The 21,863-nt window shown below is 38.5% G+C and overlaps 1 protein-coding gene across 2 annotated transcripts in view; it reads left to right on the plus strand.

Moving 5' to 3' along the window:
- The window catches only part of MTHFD1L (methylenetetrahydrofolate dehydrogenase (NADP+ dependent) 1 like), a 142,794-nt gene that overhangs the window by 25,268 nt on the left and 95,663 nt on the right, over window positions 1–21,863 (plus strand). Inside the window, exons 8-11 of one of the 2 annotated variants that reach the window (XM_039346910.1) lie at window positions 5,094–5,205; window positions 14,979–15,070; window positions 15,666–15,763; window positions 18,698–18,871. In XM_039346910.1, the coding sequence (XP_039202844.1) occupies window positions 5,094–5,205; window positions 14,979–15,070; window positions 15,666–15,763; window positions 18,698–18,871 (476 nt within the window). Of the gene's footprint in view, window positions 1–5,093; window positions 5,206–11,559; window positions 11,612–14,978; window positions 15,071–15,665; window positions 15,764–18,697; window positions 18,872–21,863 lie in introns of those variants that run through there. The other variant, XM_039346911.1, reaches the window with a different exon arrangement.

Here is a 21,863-nt window from a genome sequence, read left to right on the forward strand (position 1 = left end):
CAGGAGACCTTTTCTATGGAGATGAATAATAAAAAAGGTAATTTCTGCTGCTTCCATAATAAAAAAAAATGATTTTTAAAAAAGAGGAAAAAAACATAGTTTTAAATAAGGTTGTTTAGTGAGTATCCATCTTGGAATTTATTTGTTTATGACGGTACTTTTCTGCTGGAAACTCACTTTTCAGGAATGGGATTTACTAATATGAAAAATAGCGTAGGGAAAAAAATTATTCCCCTCTTCTTTCTGTATTCCATTGTTATGGGGAAATTTGGAGATGCCTTTGGCTACATTAAAGGTGGTAAAGCGGCTCAGTGGTTAAGACACCGGGCTTGTTGGCTGGAAAGCTGGCAGCCCAGGTTCAAAACCCGAGTGCACGCGACAGGGTGAGTTCCCATTCTTTCCCTAGTTCCTGCCCACCTAGCAGTTTAAAAGCATGGAAATGTGAGTAGATAAACAGGTACCCCTTCAGTGCTCCACGATGTCATGCTGGCCACATGACTGCAGAAAGGTCTTCAGACAGTGCTGGCTCAATGGCCTTGAAACGGGGATGGACACTGCCCCCTAGCAACGACTAGTGGAGTACAATCGCAGGGACTCCTTTACCTTCCCTTTGGCCCCATTAAGGGAAAAATAAAACTGTTGTGAAATACTACTGCAAATCTCTGTGTAGTGTGAATTTTGGTTTTGAGATTCATACTTTAAACTTACGTTTCTTTTAGTTTTTGTGTACATATCTCTTTAGCTTGTCTTCAAATATAGTTAATCCTTCCAATCTAGTAATCCTCGGATATATGGGGACTGCAAGATTCAGAATCCCCAGTCAACAGTGCCTCCACATCTGGAGGATATCTGGTGGGAGAGGCCCAGGGATCAGCTTCATGTCATCCTATGTCAGCCAATTATGTGGAACTGAATGAGGACTTGGACATCAGGGACAGACACATTGTACCTGTCAATGTGATAAGAACAAGACTAAGCATTTCTTGATGACTTGTGGAATTAGCAGGGCATTGCAGCAGTAATTGGGTGTCCTGCTTTGCTTGAATGGACGTGATTCTCATTAGCACAAAGCCATTGTTGGATAGCCTACTATAATAATGTTCCCAGTTTTGAAACAAGCATTCTTGTCCTGTTACGAACAGAGGAAACACCTGTGTATGATCTGCAAACATGGGGAGAAAAGTTATTAGTCCTTGAGATGAAAAATGTAGATATATTGATTGATTGTACTGTTATGTCTCCAGACTCCATAAAGATTCCCAATAGATTACTTCCTAAAACATAAAAACAGCAAAACATAAAGTCACAATAAATTAATCAAGTGTTGATGTAATACAAATAGGTGCAGTGCGGTCAGCTCACTCCCCAAATACCTGGAAATGTTTGGCCTTCTGTAGCTTCTAGGAGGCCACAATGAGGTTCTGGCCTAACTTCAAGAGTTCATAATAAGGGACCATAGCTCAGAAACACTTATTGGGATCTCTTTCCCTTTTTGTCATTCAAAAACTATCTATATCAAAAGACATTGACAGATATCTGCACTGAAATGTTAAAAGCCTAAGAGTCCAGCTTTACAGGGTCTTACAGGTTTAAACTTCAATATTGAACTGTATGAGGAACCTATTTGTTATCAGGGTAGTAACCATGTTATGCAACTGTGTTGATCCTGATTTGCTAATTTATGAACTGTGGCATTTGGACAAATTGCCATTTCCGCATAGTTTCAAAAACAGTCCTGGCCATAGCCTTTACTTCAATAACTAGCAGCTGAAATTGCATTTAAAAAGTTCTCATTAATTCCTATTGTTTTCAGTACCTGATTTCTTTATTTCGTTAATAGAAACCTACCATTTGTCTTAGTGAAAAACATCCTCTTTTTAAAAATTGTGATTATTTGATCCTGAAGTTTGTGATGTCGCTTTAAGAAATTGATGTCAACTGTAGAGAAATGCAATCTTTATGCAGTTCTCAGTAACACAGCATCTTGATTAGGACCTACTGGTTTAGCACATGAATTTGTGTTGATTTAACATTTTATGCTCTTTCTGGGAATGGGAGATAATATAATCCTCTAGCATAATTCTCACTGAAATTGTGTAATGCTATGAACTAAAGATTCAAAGTATTTATTGGATTTAATCTTGTGCAGTTTTCTGGAAGAAAATGCTATTAAGTCCCATGAGAATGAGCATAGGAAATATTTCCCCACTCATAAGAATTGATTTCACACGATTTTTTTTTATTCACTCTTTGCAGCATGATCTCATTAATGGGTTTTAAAACATTTTACAATGTGTAACTAGTTGTCCTTTGGATAAGTGTTCACACTTCTGTCAGTCTTTTATCACATTTGGTTTCAATTACAAATAGCATGTGTTTTGTGTTGGCTTTACGGGCTAATTGGGAACCATATGGTGCATTGGCAAGGAAATGGGTTTGATTATTATTATTATTATTTTTCACCCTTGCTTAGTCTATGGGAGATCCTTTGTAATATGAAATGTACATTGTTTACAAGGTGGATCAGACCATTAAGACAGGTTGTTCTACTCCACCTCTTTGTGCAGTTGGGATAGTGTATTGTGGCATTCTCGGCGCTCTCTGAGCTCTGTTGTTTGTTTGCAAGTGTTTCTTTTTTATATAAGATTTTTATTGATTTTTTCATACATTCAATAGTGCTTGTTCAACAAACGTGTTGTCTGAATTTTACATTCACTAATCGATTTAATTCCTAATCCTTTTTTCTTTTCTCTAGCCATTGATAAAATAAGTCCCAAGTTTGATAATATTCTGTTTCTTCTTTTTCTTTCAGCCTCAAAGTCAGTCTGTCCATCTCTGCACATTCTAATATTTTTTTAATTATTGCTTCATCTGATGGTATTTCTTCATATTTCCAATATTGTGCAAATATAATTCTTGCTGCTGTTATTACATGTAAAATCAAATATATGCTTTGTTTATCAGTCTTTTCTGGCATTATACCTAATAAAAAAAGTTCAAGTTTAAAATTTACATGTTTTCCCAACATCTTTGTTTGCAAATGTTTCATTATCCATTGAAGATGTTACCTAGTTGAGTAATGAAATGCCTGCAAGCAAACAACCAAGCGCAGAGCACCACAGTTCAACCCGGAGTTACATATATTCTCTTCTATGTCAGGATGCTGTGATGTACTGTCTCAATAGCACCATGTTAGTACGGATTAGAGATCAGTATTAACTTATAAAGAGCAAGTCCTGCCAAACTAATTTTAATTATTTTTGTTTGAATTTCTTAGTAGTTTGTGGGAATACTAATGCATCTTGGACAAAGCAAGCCAATTAATAAAGCCTGGGCACTCCTCACATTTCATTAATGAAAAAGAGGATTAAATTTCAAATAACCAAAAGTGTATTGGAATAACATAATAAAGTACAATAGTAAAATTCAGAAAGATCCTAATAGGTATCATAGGAAAGCAGGTCCTAAAATGTGATTGACGTTATTTATATTATAGCTCTTAAACTTTCAGATACAAGATAACCCCATAAACTGTCCTGATGTCAATAACTCATGTCCTTATCACTATCCAGGTCTGCCTTTGGAGACTTTTCTGTAAGTTGCAGCTGTTTTAAAAAAGCAGCAGCTATGTTTTAGGTGGGACATATATATCACTGTAAAAATAGCACAAATTAAATTTGGAATATGGGTTGCAAGGAAGTTTCCAAGCCTAATCCAAATACTGATCATTTAAAGTCCTACCTGGTATAGCCCTAGAATATATGAGGCAATGCCTCATATAGTCTGCTCCTCTAGTCATCCACAAAAATCATATTGGCCACCTCTGCTCCTCCTGAGGTTACATTGGGTACAGATCCATTGTAATGGTGTGTGGGAATGACCTTGGAAGACAGGAGGAAGAGCCACAGTCTAGACCATGCTCAGATAAGAAGCAGCTGAGGTCACAAAAGGAATGGAGACATAGCAAACATCTCAGAAGGAACGCTTGCTAGGCTGTTGAACTGTAAAGATCAGGGGGGAGAGAGATGTGCTTTCAGACTTGAAGGATTCTGTTAATATAAGCCTACAATTAAAAATAGGGCTAATGTGGGTCTTGTCTAGTGTGCCTCGCAAGGGTGACACTTGCCTATGATAACCTCCACCTTGGGGAACTCACTCTCATCAGAAAATGGTGCAACCTCCACTTTTTTGACAGTATGTGGAGGGAGTGGCCTTGAAGGACAGGAGGAAAAACTGCTACCAAGGGACAGTCAGATAAGTGGGGCTTGAGCCAGGGCCAAGAAAATAAATTGAGAAAACTTATGAGATAAGCCCTTCCCTAGCTCATATAAAGATAAAGGAAAGGAAGGAGAAAGCACATTTAGACTTGCATGATTCTGTTACTATAAGGGTCACACTAAAAGTAATGCCTGACCTACAAGGCCTCGATGTTTTAGTCTGGTCTACCTTGTGAGGCTGATATTTCAAAAGCAAGTTTATTTCAGCAACAACTTGTCCCCAGTTAAAAGACTGAATGCATCTCTTTTTGTTTTTTTGATTGAGATTGTACTGTTAGGCTGCTGCTTTTCTTTCTTGCCATTGTATTCAGCCCAAAATCCATTAAGACTGGGGCAGGTTATCTCGCTATTGTTAATAAACACATATAAATAAGCAAAACCATGGTTGAGATCTAAGTTTGTATTACATCTAAGCTCATATAACACTAAAATATAATTTAGCAAGGCACCCAGATTTGTCCATTGTGTTTAATAGAATTTTAATTCATTTATAAAAGAAAACCAACATTCAGCAAGGCTCAGATTTGGAAAGACAGCTGACATAGCTGTTTGCTCTTATTTCTCCTTTCCCCCCAAGACTGTTTTACATAGTTTCAGGAAAGAGATAGGATAATTAAGTAAAGTGTTGCTGCTAGGATTCATTAAAACAAACCAATTTTCAATTATGGTTGCTTAGTTTATACATATACAGCCCATATCTGCATATTCATTTCTCAATTATGTATTTTCTGATTATAGCAGATTAAATATAGCATCAGCACTTCATCTTTCCAGATATATCCCATAATCAAGTGGACGTTCTTTTATCCATCTTAGCTTCCTGATGCTGATATGATGGTCGTGGGCAGTACCAAACCTAAAGAGATCTCAGAGGCTTGGAAAAATCCTGAAATCATTACTGTGGATTGTTCACAAGACACTTTATGGGGTGAGTTTCTTTGGAGATGTACAGTAAATGAGTGCTAAAGCTTAACACCTGCAGGAATTAATTTTTTTAATGACCAAAAGTGCTCTTATATCTTGAAATTTAAGATAAAGGACAGAAAAATTAATCTTCCTTTGACTGATACAGAAAAATCCTATGGACAGTCCTAACTTAGCATTACTTCAGCAAAATGGTTCTTGCCTTTATTTTGTTACTGGCATCCCTGACTAATTATTTTCAGTGTCATAATATAGAGCCAGCTTGGTATAGCAGCTAAGGTGCTGACCTAGAAACCAGGGGATTATGAGTTCTAGGCCTGCTTAAGACATGAAAGCCAACAGGCTGGCTTTGGACCAGTCACTCTCTCTCAGCCCAATCCACCCCACAGAGTTGTTGTTGTGTGGAAAATAGGAGGAAGGAGGAGTGTTAGATACGTTTGCCACCTTATATAGATAAAAAAGGCAGGATAAAATTAGAATAGTAATAACAATAATGGCATGCACTGTAACACATTGTTGAGCAACTGCATGATGGAGAAACTTAATTCAGAGCATAGAGTACCTTTCTCTAGAACAGCATAGTTTGTAAATGTAAATGAATGAGATGCTATAGATAAATTCTCCTCATGCCTTCAGACACATTTTTCAGTGGACTCCATTCATACAGTCAGCTACAAGAATGCTCCACTCTGTTCCTTCTGGCATCAGATCAGCTGCTCCAGTTTCCAATCAGGGCGAATTCTGAAACTCAATTACATGTTATCTCTACACTGATAAAAACAGTTATATGAAGCCAAGTCAAATAATCTGAAGAAGCACAGACATTCAAGCAAGGGGGAGAAAAGAATCAAATTTGACCTCTCTTGTTTCTTATTGTTCTGGCTGATACCCTAGCATGGTTTCATTGTGACAGTCATCAATTTATGGCTAAGGCAGGCAGAGTTTTAACTTCCAGCAAACCATTCTCCACTTCTAATCTAAACTGACATTTTCCAGAAGACCGATCTTGAAGAACGAAGTGTGAACACAATGAAAGCCTTTTGATAGGTTCCCCCCTTTCTTGAGTGTTTAGTGTTCAGGCTATAATCTTCTTCATGGCTCCTTTATGGCTTCGTTATCAAAACTTAAACAAACTATGATCTAGTGATATTTAAGTCATAGGGGACTAAAAAAAGCAGATGAAGCTAGGAGTTTCTGTGGTTGTGCAGAGTTTTGAGTTCAAAGGTTTAAAAGAGATGCTTGGAGCATGCAGGTACTCAAGTAAGCATCTGTTAAGTAAGCAGATTCTTTTTTTCTCAGTTGGGTGGTTGGAACTGATGACTGCAACTACAAGTAGTCCTTGACTTATGACCGATTACTTAGAAGTTATGACAACCCCCCCCCCCCAAGAATTACTTATGACCCATTCTGAAGTTCCAACAGCTTTCCCTCCAAGCATTTTGGCACTGGCCTGCATTTATGAACACCTAGAGGCAAACAAAGTCATTACTAAAAGCCAACATGGGTTTGTCAAAAATAGATCATGTCAGACAAATCTTATTGCATTCTTTGACCAAGTGACAAAATTAGTGGATCAGAGGAATGCTGTAGACATAATTTACTTGGACTTCAGTAAGGCATTCGATAAAGTAGATCACAACCTACTACTTGATAAGATAGAAAAATGTGGGGTAGACCGAATCACCACCAGATGGATCCGTAGCTGGCTGACCGGACGTACTCAGCGTGTGATTCTCAATGGAACTGCATCTATATGGAGGGAAGTGTGTAGTGGGGTGCCCCAGGACTCTGTTCTGGGCCCAGTGCTCTTCAACATCTTCATCAACGATTTGGACGAAGGGATAGATGGGGAACTCATCAGATTTCCAGACGACACCAAGCTGGCAGGAATAGCCAACACTCCAGAAGACAGGCTTAAGATACAGAAGGATCTGGACAGACTTGAACACTGGGCATTAACTAACAAAATGAAATTCAATGGTGAAAAAAGCAAGGTTCTACATTTAGGCAAGAAAAACCAAATGCACAAGTACAGCATAGGTGGCACCATGCTCAATAGTAGTAACTGTGAGAGGGACCTCGGAGTCCTAGTAGACAATCACTTAAATATGAGCCAGCAGTGTGCTGCAGTTGCCAAAAAGGCCAACACAGTGCTAGGCTGCATTAACAGAGGGATAGAATCAAGATCACGTGAAGTATTAATGCCACTCTGCAATGCCTTGGTAAGGCCACACTTGAAATACTGCATCCAGTTTTGGTCACCAAGATGTAAAAAAGATGTTGAGACTCTAGAAAGAGTACAGAGAAGAGCAACAAAGATGATTAGGGGACTGGAGGCTAAAACATATAAGGAACGGTTGCTAGAATTGGGTATGTCTAGTTTAACGAAGAGAAGGACAAGGGGGGACATGATAGCAGTATTCCAATATCTCAGGGGCTGCCATAAAGAAGAGGGAATCAAGCTATTTTACAAAGCACCTGAAGGCAGGACAAGAAGCAATGGGTGGAAACTAATCAAGGAGAGAAGCAACCTAGAACTAAGGAGAAACTTCCTGACAGTGAGAACAATTAATCAGTGGAACAACCTGCCTCCAGAAGCAGTAAATGCTCCAACACTGGAAGTTTTTAAGAAGAGACTGGACAGCCATTTGTCCGAAATGGTGTAGGGTTTCCTGCCTGAGCAGGGGGTTGGACTAGATGACCTCCAAGGTCCCTTCCAACTTACTATTATTATTATCGATCATCGCACAGTCAGCCAGATGTTCAGACTGGATTTGGCATTTTGTCTACCTATCGAGTCCTTACCCAGGACCTGGGATAGGCAGATGTGGATGTTTGATGGTATTACAGGTATCGTCGCAGGATGGAAGCAGTTCCTAATAAGGCCGCCTTTTGCAATTGACTAATAGCGAATTTGTCAATGCCAATGGTGTTCAAGTGGTGCTCCAGTTGTTTTGGGATTGCACCCAAGGAGCCTATGACTATTGGTACTACCCTTGCTTGCTTTTGCCACAGTCTTTCTATTTCTATTTGTAGGTCTTTGTATTTTGTTATCTTCTCCAGTTCTTTCTCTTCTATTCTGCTGTCTCCAGGCACTGCCACGTCCACTATCCAGACTTTTTTGTCTTTCTTATCGACAATTGTTAAGTCTGGGGTGTTATGTTGCAGGTGCTTGTCTGTTTGAATTCTGAAGTCCCAGAGCAGTTTAATTTTATCATTTTCTATGACTTTCTCTATTTTATGATCCCACCAGTTTTTGCTTACAGGCAAATGATATTTTTTGCAGATCTTCCAATGCACCATTGTTGCTACTTTGTCATGCCGCTGCTTGTAATCAGTCTGTGCAATCTTCTTGCAACAGCTTACCAAGTGGTCCACTGTTTCTTCAGCTTCTTTGCATAGGCGGCACTTACTGTCTGTTGCTGTCTTCTCAATTTTGACTTTGTATGCATTTGTCCTTAAGGCTTGGTCTTGTGCAGCCAGAATTAGTCCCTCGGTCTCTTTCTTCAATTTTCCTGCTCTTAGCCATTGCCAGGTTTTATTATTATCTGCTTTCCCAGCTATTTTTTTCATGTATTGGCCATGTAGTGCTTTGTCTTCCCATGCCTCTATTCTGTTCTTCATTTGGTCTTTCTTGTAGGCCAGTTTGGTCTCTCCAGTAGTTAGTAAGCCTTCCTGATATACTAATTTCAGTGCATCTTCATCATTGTTCTTCAGATATTCTTCCAAAGCCATTTTTTCTTCTTCAACCATCTGATGTACTTGTAGCATTCCACGCCCACCTATTTGCCTTGGTAGATAAAGTCTATCAATGTCACTGCGTGGATGAAGGGCATGATTCATTGTCATTATTTTTCTGGTCTGCCTATCCATTGCTTTTAGTTCTGCTTGAGTCCAGTCCACTATTCCAGCTGTGTACCTAATGACTGGGATTGCCCAGGTGTTGATTGCCTTTATGGTATTTCCTCCATTGAGTTTGGACTTTAAGATCTTCTTCACTCTCTTGATGTATTCACCTCTAATCTTTTTCTTGACTTCAGTGTGCTTGATGTTGTCAGCTTGAAGGATACCCAAGTATTTGTAGTACTCTTCCTCATCCAGACTCTTAATGTTATTTTCGTGGGGCATCTTGATTCCTTCAGTTTTCACTATTTTTCCTTGTTTGATAGTAAGTGTGGCACATTTGTCCAAGCCAAACTCCATTACAATATCTTGGCTATATATACGGACAGTGTTGAGCAGCGATTCTATTTCAGATGATGTTTTTCCATACAGCTTCAGATCATCCATGTAAAGGAGGTGGGATAGTCTAGCAGATGTTTTTGATGTTTGATAGCCATGTCCTGAGTTATTCAGTATTGTTGACAGAGGAAACAGTGCAATAACAAATAGTAATGGTGATAATGAATCTCCTTGAAATATCCCTCTCTTGATATTAACCTCTCCCAGCTTCTCACCATTGATCTGCAACTGTGTCTTCCATTGTGCCATCGATCTTTGCACAAATTTTCTGATGTTTCTACTGACTCCTGTTATTTCTAGGCACTTGATTATCCAATCATGTGGCAGAGAGTCAAATGCCTTTTTGTAGTCAATCCATGCCACATTCAGGTTGGTCTTCCTTCTCTTGCAGTTTTCCAAGATCATTTTGTCTATTAGGAGTTGATCTTTTGTTCCTCTGCTATTGGGGCGGTTTCCTTTCTGCTCAGGTGGAAAGAGATTGTTTTCAACTAGATGCTGTTGTACTGCATCAGCTACCACACCAGTTAGTAATTTGAAAGTTGTTGGTAAGCAGGTAATTGGCCTGTAGTTACCTGGTGTTGCCCCTTTTGCTGGATTTTTCATTATTAGGTAGGTTTTCCCAGTTGTTAGCCACTTTTCAATTTCTCCTCCTTGTAGTATATTGTTGAACTGCTTGGCAATGAGTGGGTGTATAACAGTTAGATGTTTCAACCAAAACCCATGCAGTTCATCTTCACCTGGTGCTGACCAATTTTTGATTTTCTTTGCTCTTTTTTCTACCATTTTTGTTGTTATTACTAGTTCTTTCATTTCAACTTCTGTTTTATTTGCATCCACCTCTTTTAACCAAGCCGCATCCTTGTTGTATTTCTTTGGGTTATCCCATATCTGCTTCCAGAACTGCACTGTTTCTTCCTTGTCAGGTACTGACTGATTCCTTGCAGTTTCTCCATTGATGGATTGGTAGAAACGTTTCTGATTGGATTGAAATTGGAGGTTCTGCCTATAGTTTGCAATTCGAGCTTCATATCTACTGATTTTCCTGGCTATAGCTGTTATTTGTTGCTTTATTATTTCCAGTGCTTCCTTGATCTTCCTTGTTTCTAAGTGGTATTTCTTGATTAGGTATTCTTTGGTCTTCTTGTTCTTCAGCTTCTTTTCTTTCATCTGTTCTAGCTTGCTTGCATGTGATCTTAACTTGCTGATCTTATTTTCTAGTCTAACCTTCCATTTTTGTGGTGCACTGTTTGTTTTTTTTCTTCTTTGTTGATTTTGCATCCCAGGTATTCAGTTATAACTGCAGCTGTGCTGTACATTAGTTGGTTTGTTTCTTGCAGTGAATTGGTGCTTATACTTGCTATTGCAGTATTTGCATCTTTTAATGCTTGTGCTAGCTGTTTCTTTGGAACAAGCTTCAATGCAGGCAGCCTTATTCTGTTGTTTTTGTGCTGTTCTAGATGCTCAGTTATTCTTTGTTTCAATTCTTTTATTTCTTTAGTTAGAGGGTTTTGTTCTTCCTGAGGAAGAGGTGCCTGGTTTCCAAATGAGAACAGTTGTATATCTCTACTGGATTCTTTCACGGCCAACTCCCCCTGGTTTGCCTCTACATTCTGAATTACTTCTTGTAAGGCTTTGATTTCTTTGCCCTGGGTAAACCTTTGCAGTTCGTCCAATTCTGTTTCTGTAAATACTTTATTTCGTATTATAAATCGGCGTTGATCTGCTAGTCTCTGTTCTGTTATTTCTGATTCTGGATGTTGTTCTTTCCAGAACTGGTGCATTCGTTTTAGATATCCTCGTCTTGTTGGACTTGATCTGTAGTAACAGATCATTATTTCTTTGTTTTCCATCACTGTGTATCTGCGACGGGTAAACACCTTTTCTTCCAGTAGTTCTGCAGCTGCTGGCCCTGGTTGCTCAGCCAACAGTCCTGAGTCCTGTAACCCATTTTTCACCAGATATCCAGGAACTCCAATATCTAGCACGGACCTTGTTAACCCGGGCGACATCCGAGCCGGTATGGCATTCTGAAATTTACGTCTCACCATATTTTTTATGGGAGAGACACTCTTTGTCTGACTCCTCTGATGAGACCTGTCCAGTATGGTTGAACCTCTGGCATAGCTCTCATCTTCCTCAGAGTACACAAGCCCCACAACCACGTCAAGGTAGTGCCTTATTATTATTATTATTATTATTATTATTATTATTATTATTATTATTATTATTATTATTATTATGGCTGTTTGCAGTGTCACATGACCACAATTTATTTATTTATTTATGAGACTTATATACCACTTTAAGTGCAAGCACTCTCTAAGCGGTGTACACCAGTAAGCAATGTATATATATATTTACATTGCCCCCAACAATCTGGGTCCTCATTTTACCAACCTCGGAAGGATGGAAGGCTGAGTCAACCTTGAGCCGGTGAGATTTGAACTGCTGACCTGCTGAACACAGTCAGCTAAAGTGGCCTGCAGTACTGCACTCTAACTGCTGTGCCACCTCGGCTCTTTTGTTGAAAACCAGCATTTACTTCTAATTTTTTGGCAAAAACATACCTTAGTGAACAATGGGTCCACTTAATGACTGTAGTGTTCACTTAATAACTGTGGGTTCACTTAATAACCATATGATTTGCTTAATGACTGCTGCCACAAAGGTTGTAAAAAAGGGTCAGTCACATAATTATCTGCTTTATAACCATCATGACCTATAAGCATAATGAACAGGCTCTGTTATAAGTCAAGGACTACCTATATAGCAATAAAGAAAGTTGCATTTAGTGAAAGGAGCTACAATCAAGTGGTTCATGCATACTACAACCTCCTTTCTATTTTAAAGTCCAAAATGTTGCATAGTCCTAGTAGCTTCTATAGCTAGAATCCTACGTTAAGCAACATTACTACCCCTTAGTGAATCCTTTGCTATCCATGCATTTTTCACTTGGAGTACTTACATCCTGCTTTCTTCTAAATATGAAGCTGTGTCATTTTTCAATATTAAGATTGCCAGTTTTCAATTAAATTTCATGGCAACAAATTTCACTGAGTCACAACTTCATATTTCCAAACTTGAAGAAGACTGGGAGACGGAACAGTGGGATGGTGGTCAGAAGTGAAGTGAAGCAGATAAGTATGTTTCTTCTTGGAGATTTCTGGCTTCATGGAGGGAGACAGGAAAAAACTATATACTTGCATTTATGTCTTTCCACCATTTAAAAATATTGCATATAGATACTTTATTTCTGTAATTGTATATACAACTTGAAGATCCTGAGAGAGAACAAAGAGAACTTCTGGGCACCTCATTGGAGATACTAGTTTATATGACCCATTGTGCTTAATTATGGCTTAATTAAAAGGAGTTATCAGTAGGACAAAGCAGGAAAACTGACTCTCACTATTCGACATACAGCCGGTCATTGACTTACAACAGTTCACTTAGTGACCATTCAAAGTTACAATGGCACTGAAAAAAGTAGCTTATCATTTTTCCACACTTACGACCATTGCTGCATTTTCATAATCATGTGATCAAAATTCAGATGCTTGGCAACTGACTTATATGACAGTTGCAATGTCCCAGGGTCATATGATCCCTTTTTGTGACCTTTTGACAAGCAAAGTCAATGGGTAAACCAATTTCATTTAACAACTGGGTTACTAACTTAACAACTGCAGTGATTCATTTAACAACTACATATATATATATATATATATATATGTGTAGGTCTTTGGTTATTCGGGTTTTCTCCCGCGTAAAATTGGAAGTGTCTTGGACTTCCAAGACACTTCCAATTTTACGCAGGAGAAAACCCGAATAACCAAAGACCTACATACAAACACCCGCGAAAACCTCAGAAAACACACACACACACACACACACACACACGATAGATAGATAGATAGATAGATAGATAGATAGATAGATATGTAGATATAAATATAGATAGATAGAGATAAATATAGATATAGATACACCATTCCATATATGTGGCAAGCAAATAAGGATACTCTATGTATCATCTATGTATTTTGCAAATAAACTAGCTAGTGCTCAGTTACTGAATTAATACATGGCAGAAAGAAGGGAAAATATACCTGCACTATGGCACATTTTAAATTATGACAACACTGGAAATAATTGTTTTATCCAAAACTATTTGTCACCCTGATGAAAGTTGCACTATTTAGCCTTTTTGTAACAGAAGGCTTCCAAGGAACACCATAACTTCTTTTTGAAACTTGCTGGGGACAGTCCAACCTAATGGCAGACAGGAGGTCATGTTGTTGTAATCCAACTGAGATTTAATCCAGTTGAGTTGGAGAAGGCTGGAGAAATTATTGGGTTACTCTTCCGAGTAAAAGTCTTGCTGGTGGCGATGAGAATTTGGATGGGATCCTTGGATGAGAGGATTTATTTTCCTTCAGAGGTCCTCTAAAATCTTATAGTTTAATTGTAACTGTTAAGGTGGCAGGAGGGAGAAATTGTAAAAGCACAGAAAGTACTCGTATTACAGTAATGGCATTTAGTGCAGCTGTGCAAAGCATTCAGAAAAAGTGTGCCACACAATATGTTCAGTCCTCCAGAGCATGTTTACCGCAGTTGCACCATTTCTGTTTTGATTTACCGCTTTCAGTAGCGGAAGAAGCAGGTACAGATAGTCCTTGACTTACGAAGCCTGGAGTTTCTGTTGTAAGTCATGATGGCCATAAGCTGAGGCACCCACATGACCGGACCTGATTTTATGATTTTTATGTGGCAGTTGTTAAGCAAACGCCACAGTTGTCAATTGATGCAAGTGTATTCCTATGGATATTATTACTGAAAACTGACAGAAAAGGTAGGAAACCAGCAAAAAAACATTATAAATTGCAGTCACATGATTGGGGAGGACCCTCCAAGCAGCCATAAAATTCAGCCAGTTGCCAAGCACCCAGAATGCAGTCATGTGACCATGGGGATATGTGTGCAGCTATCAGAACTCCAGAACTGGGTCCATCATAACTTTGAATGGTTGCTAAGCAACCAGTTATTAAGTGAGGTGATTCTGAAGTGCCAACAAAAGGCATAATTTGCTTGTAACCCATAAGCTTCTCCTGATTTTTCCCAATCATCTCTGCAGGATTAAATCATGCAAAACTTTATGTGAGTTTGTCAGCACCTAATGGTTTGTTGTCACTGTTAGGTGGCTGAAAAAAAACCTTGTCAGCCAAGTTATGTATGAGAAGTCATCACTGCTTTGTGATACATGCTATCAATTGGCACTCCTACTCTGAAAAAGTCCTTTACCTTTGCAATAATTATATATTCAATATATATTTCACCCCACTTTTGTCTAATTTGTCTATTATCTATTTATTTGCAAGTTGATGTGTTTCTATGCTTTCTATAATACATAAGGCACCTTTGCTCAGCAGTAACTTAGCTAATGGTGTCAATTATCTTCTTGCAGCATTTTTTTCAAAGATCTTCCCACAAGAAGAGGCTGCTGGATTCATGGGTGCAATTGTTTTTCATTTTCAGGACAGAATGTTTTTCGTGGACATCCAACAAGAGGCAATGATTGCAATCTAGGTGAGGCTGTAGAACATCTGGCATTGGCAATATGCATGCAGGTTAGTAAGTCCCGTGGTGACTCTTTATGTAACAGGAACACAACAAAAGACAGATGTAGTCCAGGTTCACAGTTCATACATTCAACCAGTATGGAAGGAAAGGAAAGGAACACATCCAAACTCGGGTTAGGATTACAAATATTAATAAAATATTCATGATCTGAATTTGTCTCTACATGTTTGGGTGCCAGCGATAACTTCTGCACATATGCATTTTTTTTACAACATTCTTTTTGCATCTTTTCCCCCAGACGCATTACCAGGCTTACAATGGTATTAAGAAGCCTTTTTTGTGCTGAGACTTAACACTATGCACTGAGGAATAGTAATAACATGAAACAGGGTGACAAAAATTTATATGCAAATTGAAAACATGCCAAAGTGCCTCAAATTTCAAAGTGACTATAAAAGTTAGCAGGCAAGTGGAACAGAGTCCGTCTTACTTCAGGCTTCCTCCCCAATAAAATACCTTTCATATTATCCAGCTGTGAACAAAAAAATAGTCTCTGGAGTACGAATCCCAAAAAGTGAGATTGAAATGATATATTGCAACTGTACTAAAGCAAACTAATTTTATCTCTTTTCTTCTTGAAAGAACTTGATAAAACTCAGTGAGCTACAGATAGCAGCCCTGCAGCCTAAGGAATGGAATCTCAGTTGCTTAAATCTACAGCCCATTTCACCTGTTCCCAGGTAGGAACCATGTATCAAATTGTTTTCCAGCAGGTTTCTATGTATTGAAGCAAAACATTTGCTAAAACTTGAGTTATAATTTGTTTTGTTCATTTTTTTTCTAATTTGATTTAGCCTTTTCTCTAAGGACTGCAAGATTTATTCTGCTGAAACAAAACTTTAAGGCACACAGGATGGCATTAGTCAAGTCATTAGTAGTGCCTTCAGTTTTTAATCTAGCAAAATTGTATTTTTTGTGAATGTGGACTGGCCAGCACGTATCCAACTCCGAGTGTAAGCTCTTTAAAAAGCTTACAGAATTGAGGCTGGTTATTATTTGAACTGGAATCACTAGAAAATCCCAGGACTACAGGTTAGATTGGGAAATTAGAAGAAGAGCTCAATACCAAATTGCTTCCATACTGTCACAAAGAAAACTACATGGACATTTCATAAAATCACCAGGAGTCAAGATCAACTTGAGGGAGATTTTGCTCTTATGAATGAGAACTGCATATTTGTCATAATTTCCAGACAAACTGTTTTGCTTGATCATAAACAGGAGCCCATGTGGCTGGAATGTGAAAAATGCTTGAGGATGGTTTAGTCAAGCAGAGTTGGGCTGAAGTGTAGGATATCTGAAAATAGAAACATTTGCTGCAACATGTCTGGAGCATGTCTGAAGCTTTTGACTAGATTTCTACATTCCAAGTTTGCCTAATTCCTGGACAGATTGAAAGGAATAATCCCCTAGTCTGCATTGATAAAGAGATAAACAGACCTATCAGCTCCCTGGTATATAAAAAAAGAAATATCATTCTTCATGGAATTTTGTGGAATACACTCTCTCTGTGAATCTCAATTTGGGGAAGTCTGATTTCAGGCTGATGCCTCTCTTCGGTTCTTCTTGTCTCAAGATTCAGGCTGTGGTGCAGGACCTTCATGACTGGATGGAGGAAGTTCAGGGAAAGAGTACATGGTCTACATGCAATAGTTCCCAAGTTCAGTCTTCAGAATTCTTGCCTGAAGCCTTAGAAGCATGCGGCCAGTGCTGATACATGGGCTACATAGACCAGTAATCTGATTAGGTGAAGGGCAGCTGCCTATCTTCCTTTGTCTAAAGGAAGGGATAACAACATTAGCAACCATAGCAACCATCTAGCACACTTTCTCATAGTCATGTGACTGGGGGCTCATTTTGCATTGATCTTCATTCTCTTCCTCAGAACAGGATAGTACAGGGAGAAAGTTGCATATTAAAACTATGCCTTTCAGGCTAGACTAATGCCAGTGGCAATAGGAATAGAGGAGCCCATTTCACCCACAGCGCTTTGGCAAGTATAGCAAGAGAAGACAGAAGGGTACAATCAATACCTGATTTGCTTAAACACAGAGGAAACTTCTTCAAGTAATTGCATCAACATATGATTGTATCACGTGATATGACAGTCTTCATCATTCTCTAGAACAGTGGTTCTCAACCTGTGGGTCGGGACCCCATTTGGGGTCGAACGACCATTTCACGGGGGTCGCCAAACAACGCAGTCCACCATTTTTTCCCCCTTTTCCTTAGCTGTGCTACTCCCTTTTATTCTATTGGCTTTTGAAAGCCAATAGAATAGACTCTCTTGAATAGAGTCTAATTCTATTGGCTTTCAAAAGCCAATAGGAATTGTCCAGGCTGTCTCTGCCCTGCTGAGCCCGCCAAAAGTCCCATTCTGCAAACGGTGCTGCACCAGTTGAGTAGTCCTCGACTTACGACCAGTTGAGTAGTCCTCGACTTACGACCGGTTGGGGGGTTGCGGCATTAAAAAGGTTGAGAACCAATGCTCTAGAAGAATTGAGTACGAACCAGGCTGGAGAGAATCTAGTATAATTTTCCTTAGTGGGAAATATCATATGGGGATGTTTGAGAATTTCTTCAGATAGTTGGCTTGGTTTTGTTTTCTTAATATGGAATCCTAATACTCTTGTAAATAACTAAATTCTCTTTTTTTTTAAAAAAAAACAAAACATTTTCTCCAGCATAAAAGCCCCCTATAAGTACATTCATGTACAGATGATTATAGAAGTCTTGAAATTGCTTCTGATTTAATAAATGTATTATCAAAAATGGAAAGCATATCAATTTTGAAACACAAATCAGAAATGTGTTTGTGTGTGCGTAACACTGGTGACCAGATGGAAAATACAAAGCACAAAGTTGATTCTCCTTATTTGCTAAAATTTATTTGCAAACCCCAAAATCAATATTTGCACTAGGAAGGCTGGTTGGAATCCTTGGTTGTGTTAACTTGAAGAAAAGAACATTACAGGGAGACAAAATAGCTTCTTTCAAATATCTAAAGGCTGTCAGTAAAAGATGGAACAAATCTGATCATGATTCCGAAACAAAAGATGAGGAACAATTGGGTTAAATTTCAGGGAAGTCTTTTTTGGTTAGACATCAAGAAGATTTTCTTGATGATAAAACCTGTCCAATAATGAAAGAAACTGCCTTGGTGGGTGGATGACTCACCTTGGCTTGGGTTTTAGTATGTGACTGGGTGGTCTTCTGTTGGCCTGGCTATAGTAGTAGCTCCTTGCACTAGGCAGGGGGTTACATTATATGTTTTCTCAATGTCTCAGAGAAACCAAGCTTACATGTAAAGGAAGTCCACTGAAAATTTTCCATCTTCCAGCAGTGATAGGTTGAGGGAGAAGAGGCAAATTACACACCTATGTAGTTAGCTTCAGAATTCAGCCACAGGAAATGACTTCTTTAGCAGCTCAATGTATTGTTTCTTCAACATTCCTGGAGCACAAAGACCTCCCCCAAAATCATTTCCACAAAGATAAACTGAGGGTAGAAGATGATTTGAAAGATTTAAGTGTCCTAAAAGTGTAAGTTCTCTGTGGCCAATTGTATAGCCACCCACGTATACATACGTATTTTTAATTTGTTTGCTTTTGCAGTGATATTGAAATTTCCAGGGGACAGGCTCCAAAACCTATCCAAATTCTTGCCAAAGAGATAGGATTGCTCACAGAAGAAATTGAAATCTATGGCCAAACGAAAGCCAAAGTACGTCTTTCTCTGCTGGAAAGGTTAAAAGATCAGCCAGATGGAAACTATGTACTGGTTGCTGGGTAAGAAATAGTTTAATAAATGTATTCCCCTTACTCTTGTTTAGATAATAAAATGCAGCTTGTATTTTCATTTATTGAAGGAGTTGGTCCCATCTGCAACATTTAAAACTTTTTTCTTCCCTCTTTCTCTTGCATTATTAATGTATGTGAATTATCCTGAACAGCCTTGTATGTCGTTCATTTATCTGAGAAGAATGGTTGCCACCATTCACATTTATTATTTATTTGTGTGTCCGCCTTTTGTTTAGCAGCTTAAGAAGGCATAAATTCTGTGGAGCTCCACTTTCCATTTTTCCTCACAACAATACCCCTATGAGGTACTGGTCCAAAATCATCCATTGAATTTAGGATAGGCTAGAACCCAAGTCTCCCACTTTAACCACCGTGCCATGCTTGGTCTTCAAAGCACATGTTAAATTTGCTACTTACAAGTAGTAATAATAACAATGATAATAAAGTTGGAAAGGTCCTTAGAGGCCTTCTAGTCCAACCCCTTGCTCATGCAGGAAACCCTATACCATTTCAGACAACTGGTTGTCCAATCTCTTCTTAAAAACTTCCAGTGTTGAAGCATTCACAGCTTCTGGAGGCAGGTTGTTCTATTGAGTAATTCTTCTAACTGTCAGGAAATTTCTCCTTAGTTCTGGGTTGCTTCTCTCTTTGGTTAGTTTCAATCCGTTGCTTTTTGTCCTGCCTTCAGGAGAATAGCTTGACTCTCTCTTCTTTATGGCAGCCCCTGAGATATTGGAACACTGCTATCATGTCATCCCTCATCCTTCTCTTCATTAAACTAGACATGCCCAATTCCAGCAACCGTTCTTTATATGTTAACTGCAAGTTCTCTGAGGAGCAATTCTGGAAGGGAAAGCCAAAATTACCTCTCACAAAGACAACAAGTAATTACAGATTACTGCGATTGCTCTAATCAGCTCTGCCAAAGCAGAAGCTTGGGTCATGATGTGAGGACCTAATCTGTCTTTTTTACAAATCAAGCCATACAATATTATGTAAGAAATAAAGAGCCTACATTAGTGGATATTTATGTTCATTTTAAATGTCCCCAGTTATCTATAGGTTCTTTGCATTGTTTATTAACTTAGAGCTTACTTTGGTTCCAGTCACACAGGTAATTAGCAACACATGCTACATAGCTCTGCTTTGAGAATTAGGACTCCATGCCAGAGATGCATCTTTTATTGTTTTCCTTTGTTTTCAACTATACACCCTCCTGTCCTTTCTCACTGCTGTGATTACGAAGGCCCATTGTTACACGGCTTTATATTTATATTTGTTATTATTTGTTTGTTACATTCATTTGCTGCCTATCTTGCCATGGGCTATTGTAAATGTGTGGGTATATGTGTGTGTGTGTCTGTCTGTCTGTCTATCTGTCTCCAGATGAGATAGGTAGCACATAAATCCAATAAATATATAAATATGCTTAATTTTTCAATACCTTCTAACTTTCATTTTCTAGTAGGTACTACATTGCATGAATGTTGCTTCAACAATAAGGAAGCTGTTAACAATTTTTGCCATGTCACACTTAATTTGTGATGGGCTACCTGACCAGGGCTGCATAAACTCAGATAAACAGTAGATGGCACCAATGTGTGAACATTTTCATTTTAGAATATTGCAGAATCTTCCAAAATTGGTATCTAGTTCTTTAACAGCAATTAGTGGAGTATAACATGCAACTATCTGCAGCCCATTCTAGACATTCATTGGGGGAGGGGGGAGAGGAGGGGAATGAATTATCTATGATCACTTGACTGTTTTGTGTGGAATTATAATGGGCGTTAATAATAACCCTGAGGAACAAGTTATTGTTCAAGATAAGGGGAGTGGAAGTGCATTCAGATTTACAAGATTTACTATAACTTTATAATAAAAGTAGCAAAGTATTAGCATTTACAACTTTAGTTTCCTAGTCTGCTTTAACTGGAAAGCCCTGATGTCATTCTTGCAAGTCTGAATGTACTCTCTTCCACCCACTTGTTGTCTTCTAGAGAACTAAGGAGGAAGAAATTTTTCAAATTACATTTCTTCCTCAGACTCAGCATTTCTTTTGTCTAACCTTTGTCTCGGTTGTGGCTCTTCCTTCTGTTCATCAAGGCTATTCTTACTGCCCATCACAGGAATCCAGTTTAGTACTACAGGTAGTCCTTGATTTATGACCGTAATTGAGCCTGGAATTACAGTCATAAGTCATTGCGGCCATTAAGTGGGTGATCACGTGACTGTGCCTGATTTTGTAACCTTTTTTGTGGCAGTGAATGCAATAGTCGTAAAGCAAACACGGTAGTCATTAAGTGGCTCCATTTTATGCATTGGCATTTTTTTTTGCCAGAAACTGTAAGTAAATGCTGGAAACCAGAAAAAACATCAAAAAATTAAATTATGTGATTGTGATTCGCTGCAAACAGCTATGAAAGTGCAACGCACTGTGAAAGTGAGCCAGTTGCCAAGAATCCAGAGTGCAATCACATGATTGTAGGGAGCAGCTATTAGAACTTCAATATTAGGTTATAAGTACCTTTTCAGGGGTCCATCATAACTTCGAACAGTCACTAAGTGATTGGTCGTTAAGTGAGGACTACCTGTATACTTCTTTTTTCCTTTTATGTTCTCTTTAAACTGTCCTCTTTGGTTCAGAATGCAAGTATAAAATGTTACATTTACAGAATGTTCCCTTTTCAGCTTCCAGAGATCATCAGATAAGTTGTGCTGAGAAATAGGAACTGAATAAATCTCCTACGATACGAGGCTCCTGTAACTTGGTTCCCTTGGCCTTATTTTGAAATTCAGACTACCGGAAAACATCGATTTTTCTGAGCTCACAGAATTGTTACATAGCATGGGTTTTTTTGTTGTTGTTGTTAAATAATGATAGACAAAATATTCAGTTCTTTTAAAAGATAAATAAAACAATATTTCTGATTGCATCTTTTACCCAAAACAAATGTAGCTTACAGCATACAGCTGTACT

Source organism: Crotalus tigris, unplaced genomic scaffold (assembly GCF_016545835.1).
Source record: "Crotalus tigris isolate CLP2741 ecotype Arizona unplaced genomic scaffold, ASM1654583v1 scf7180000018030.5226217, whole genome shotgun sequence".
Classification (NCBI taxonomy): Eukaryota; Metazoa; Chordata; class Lepidosauria; order Squamata; family Viperidae; genus Crotalus; species Crotalus tigris.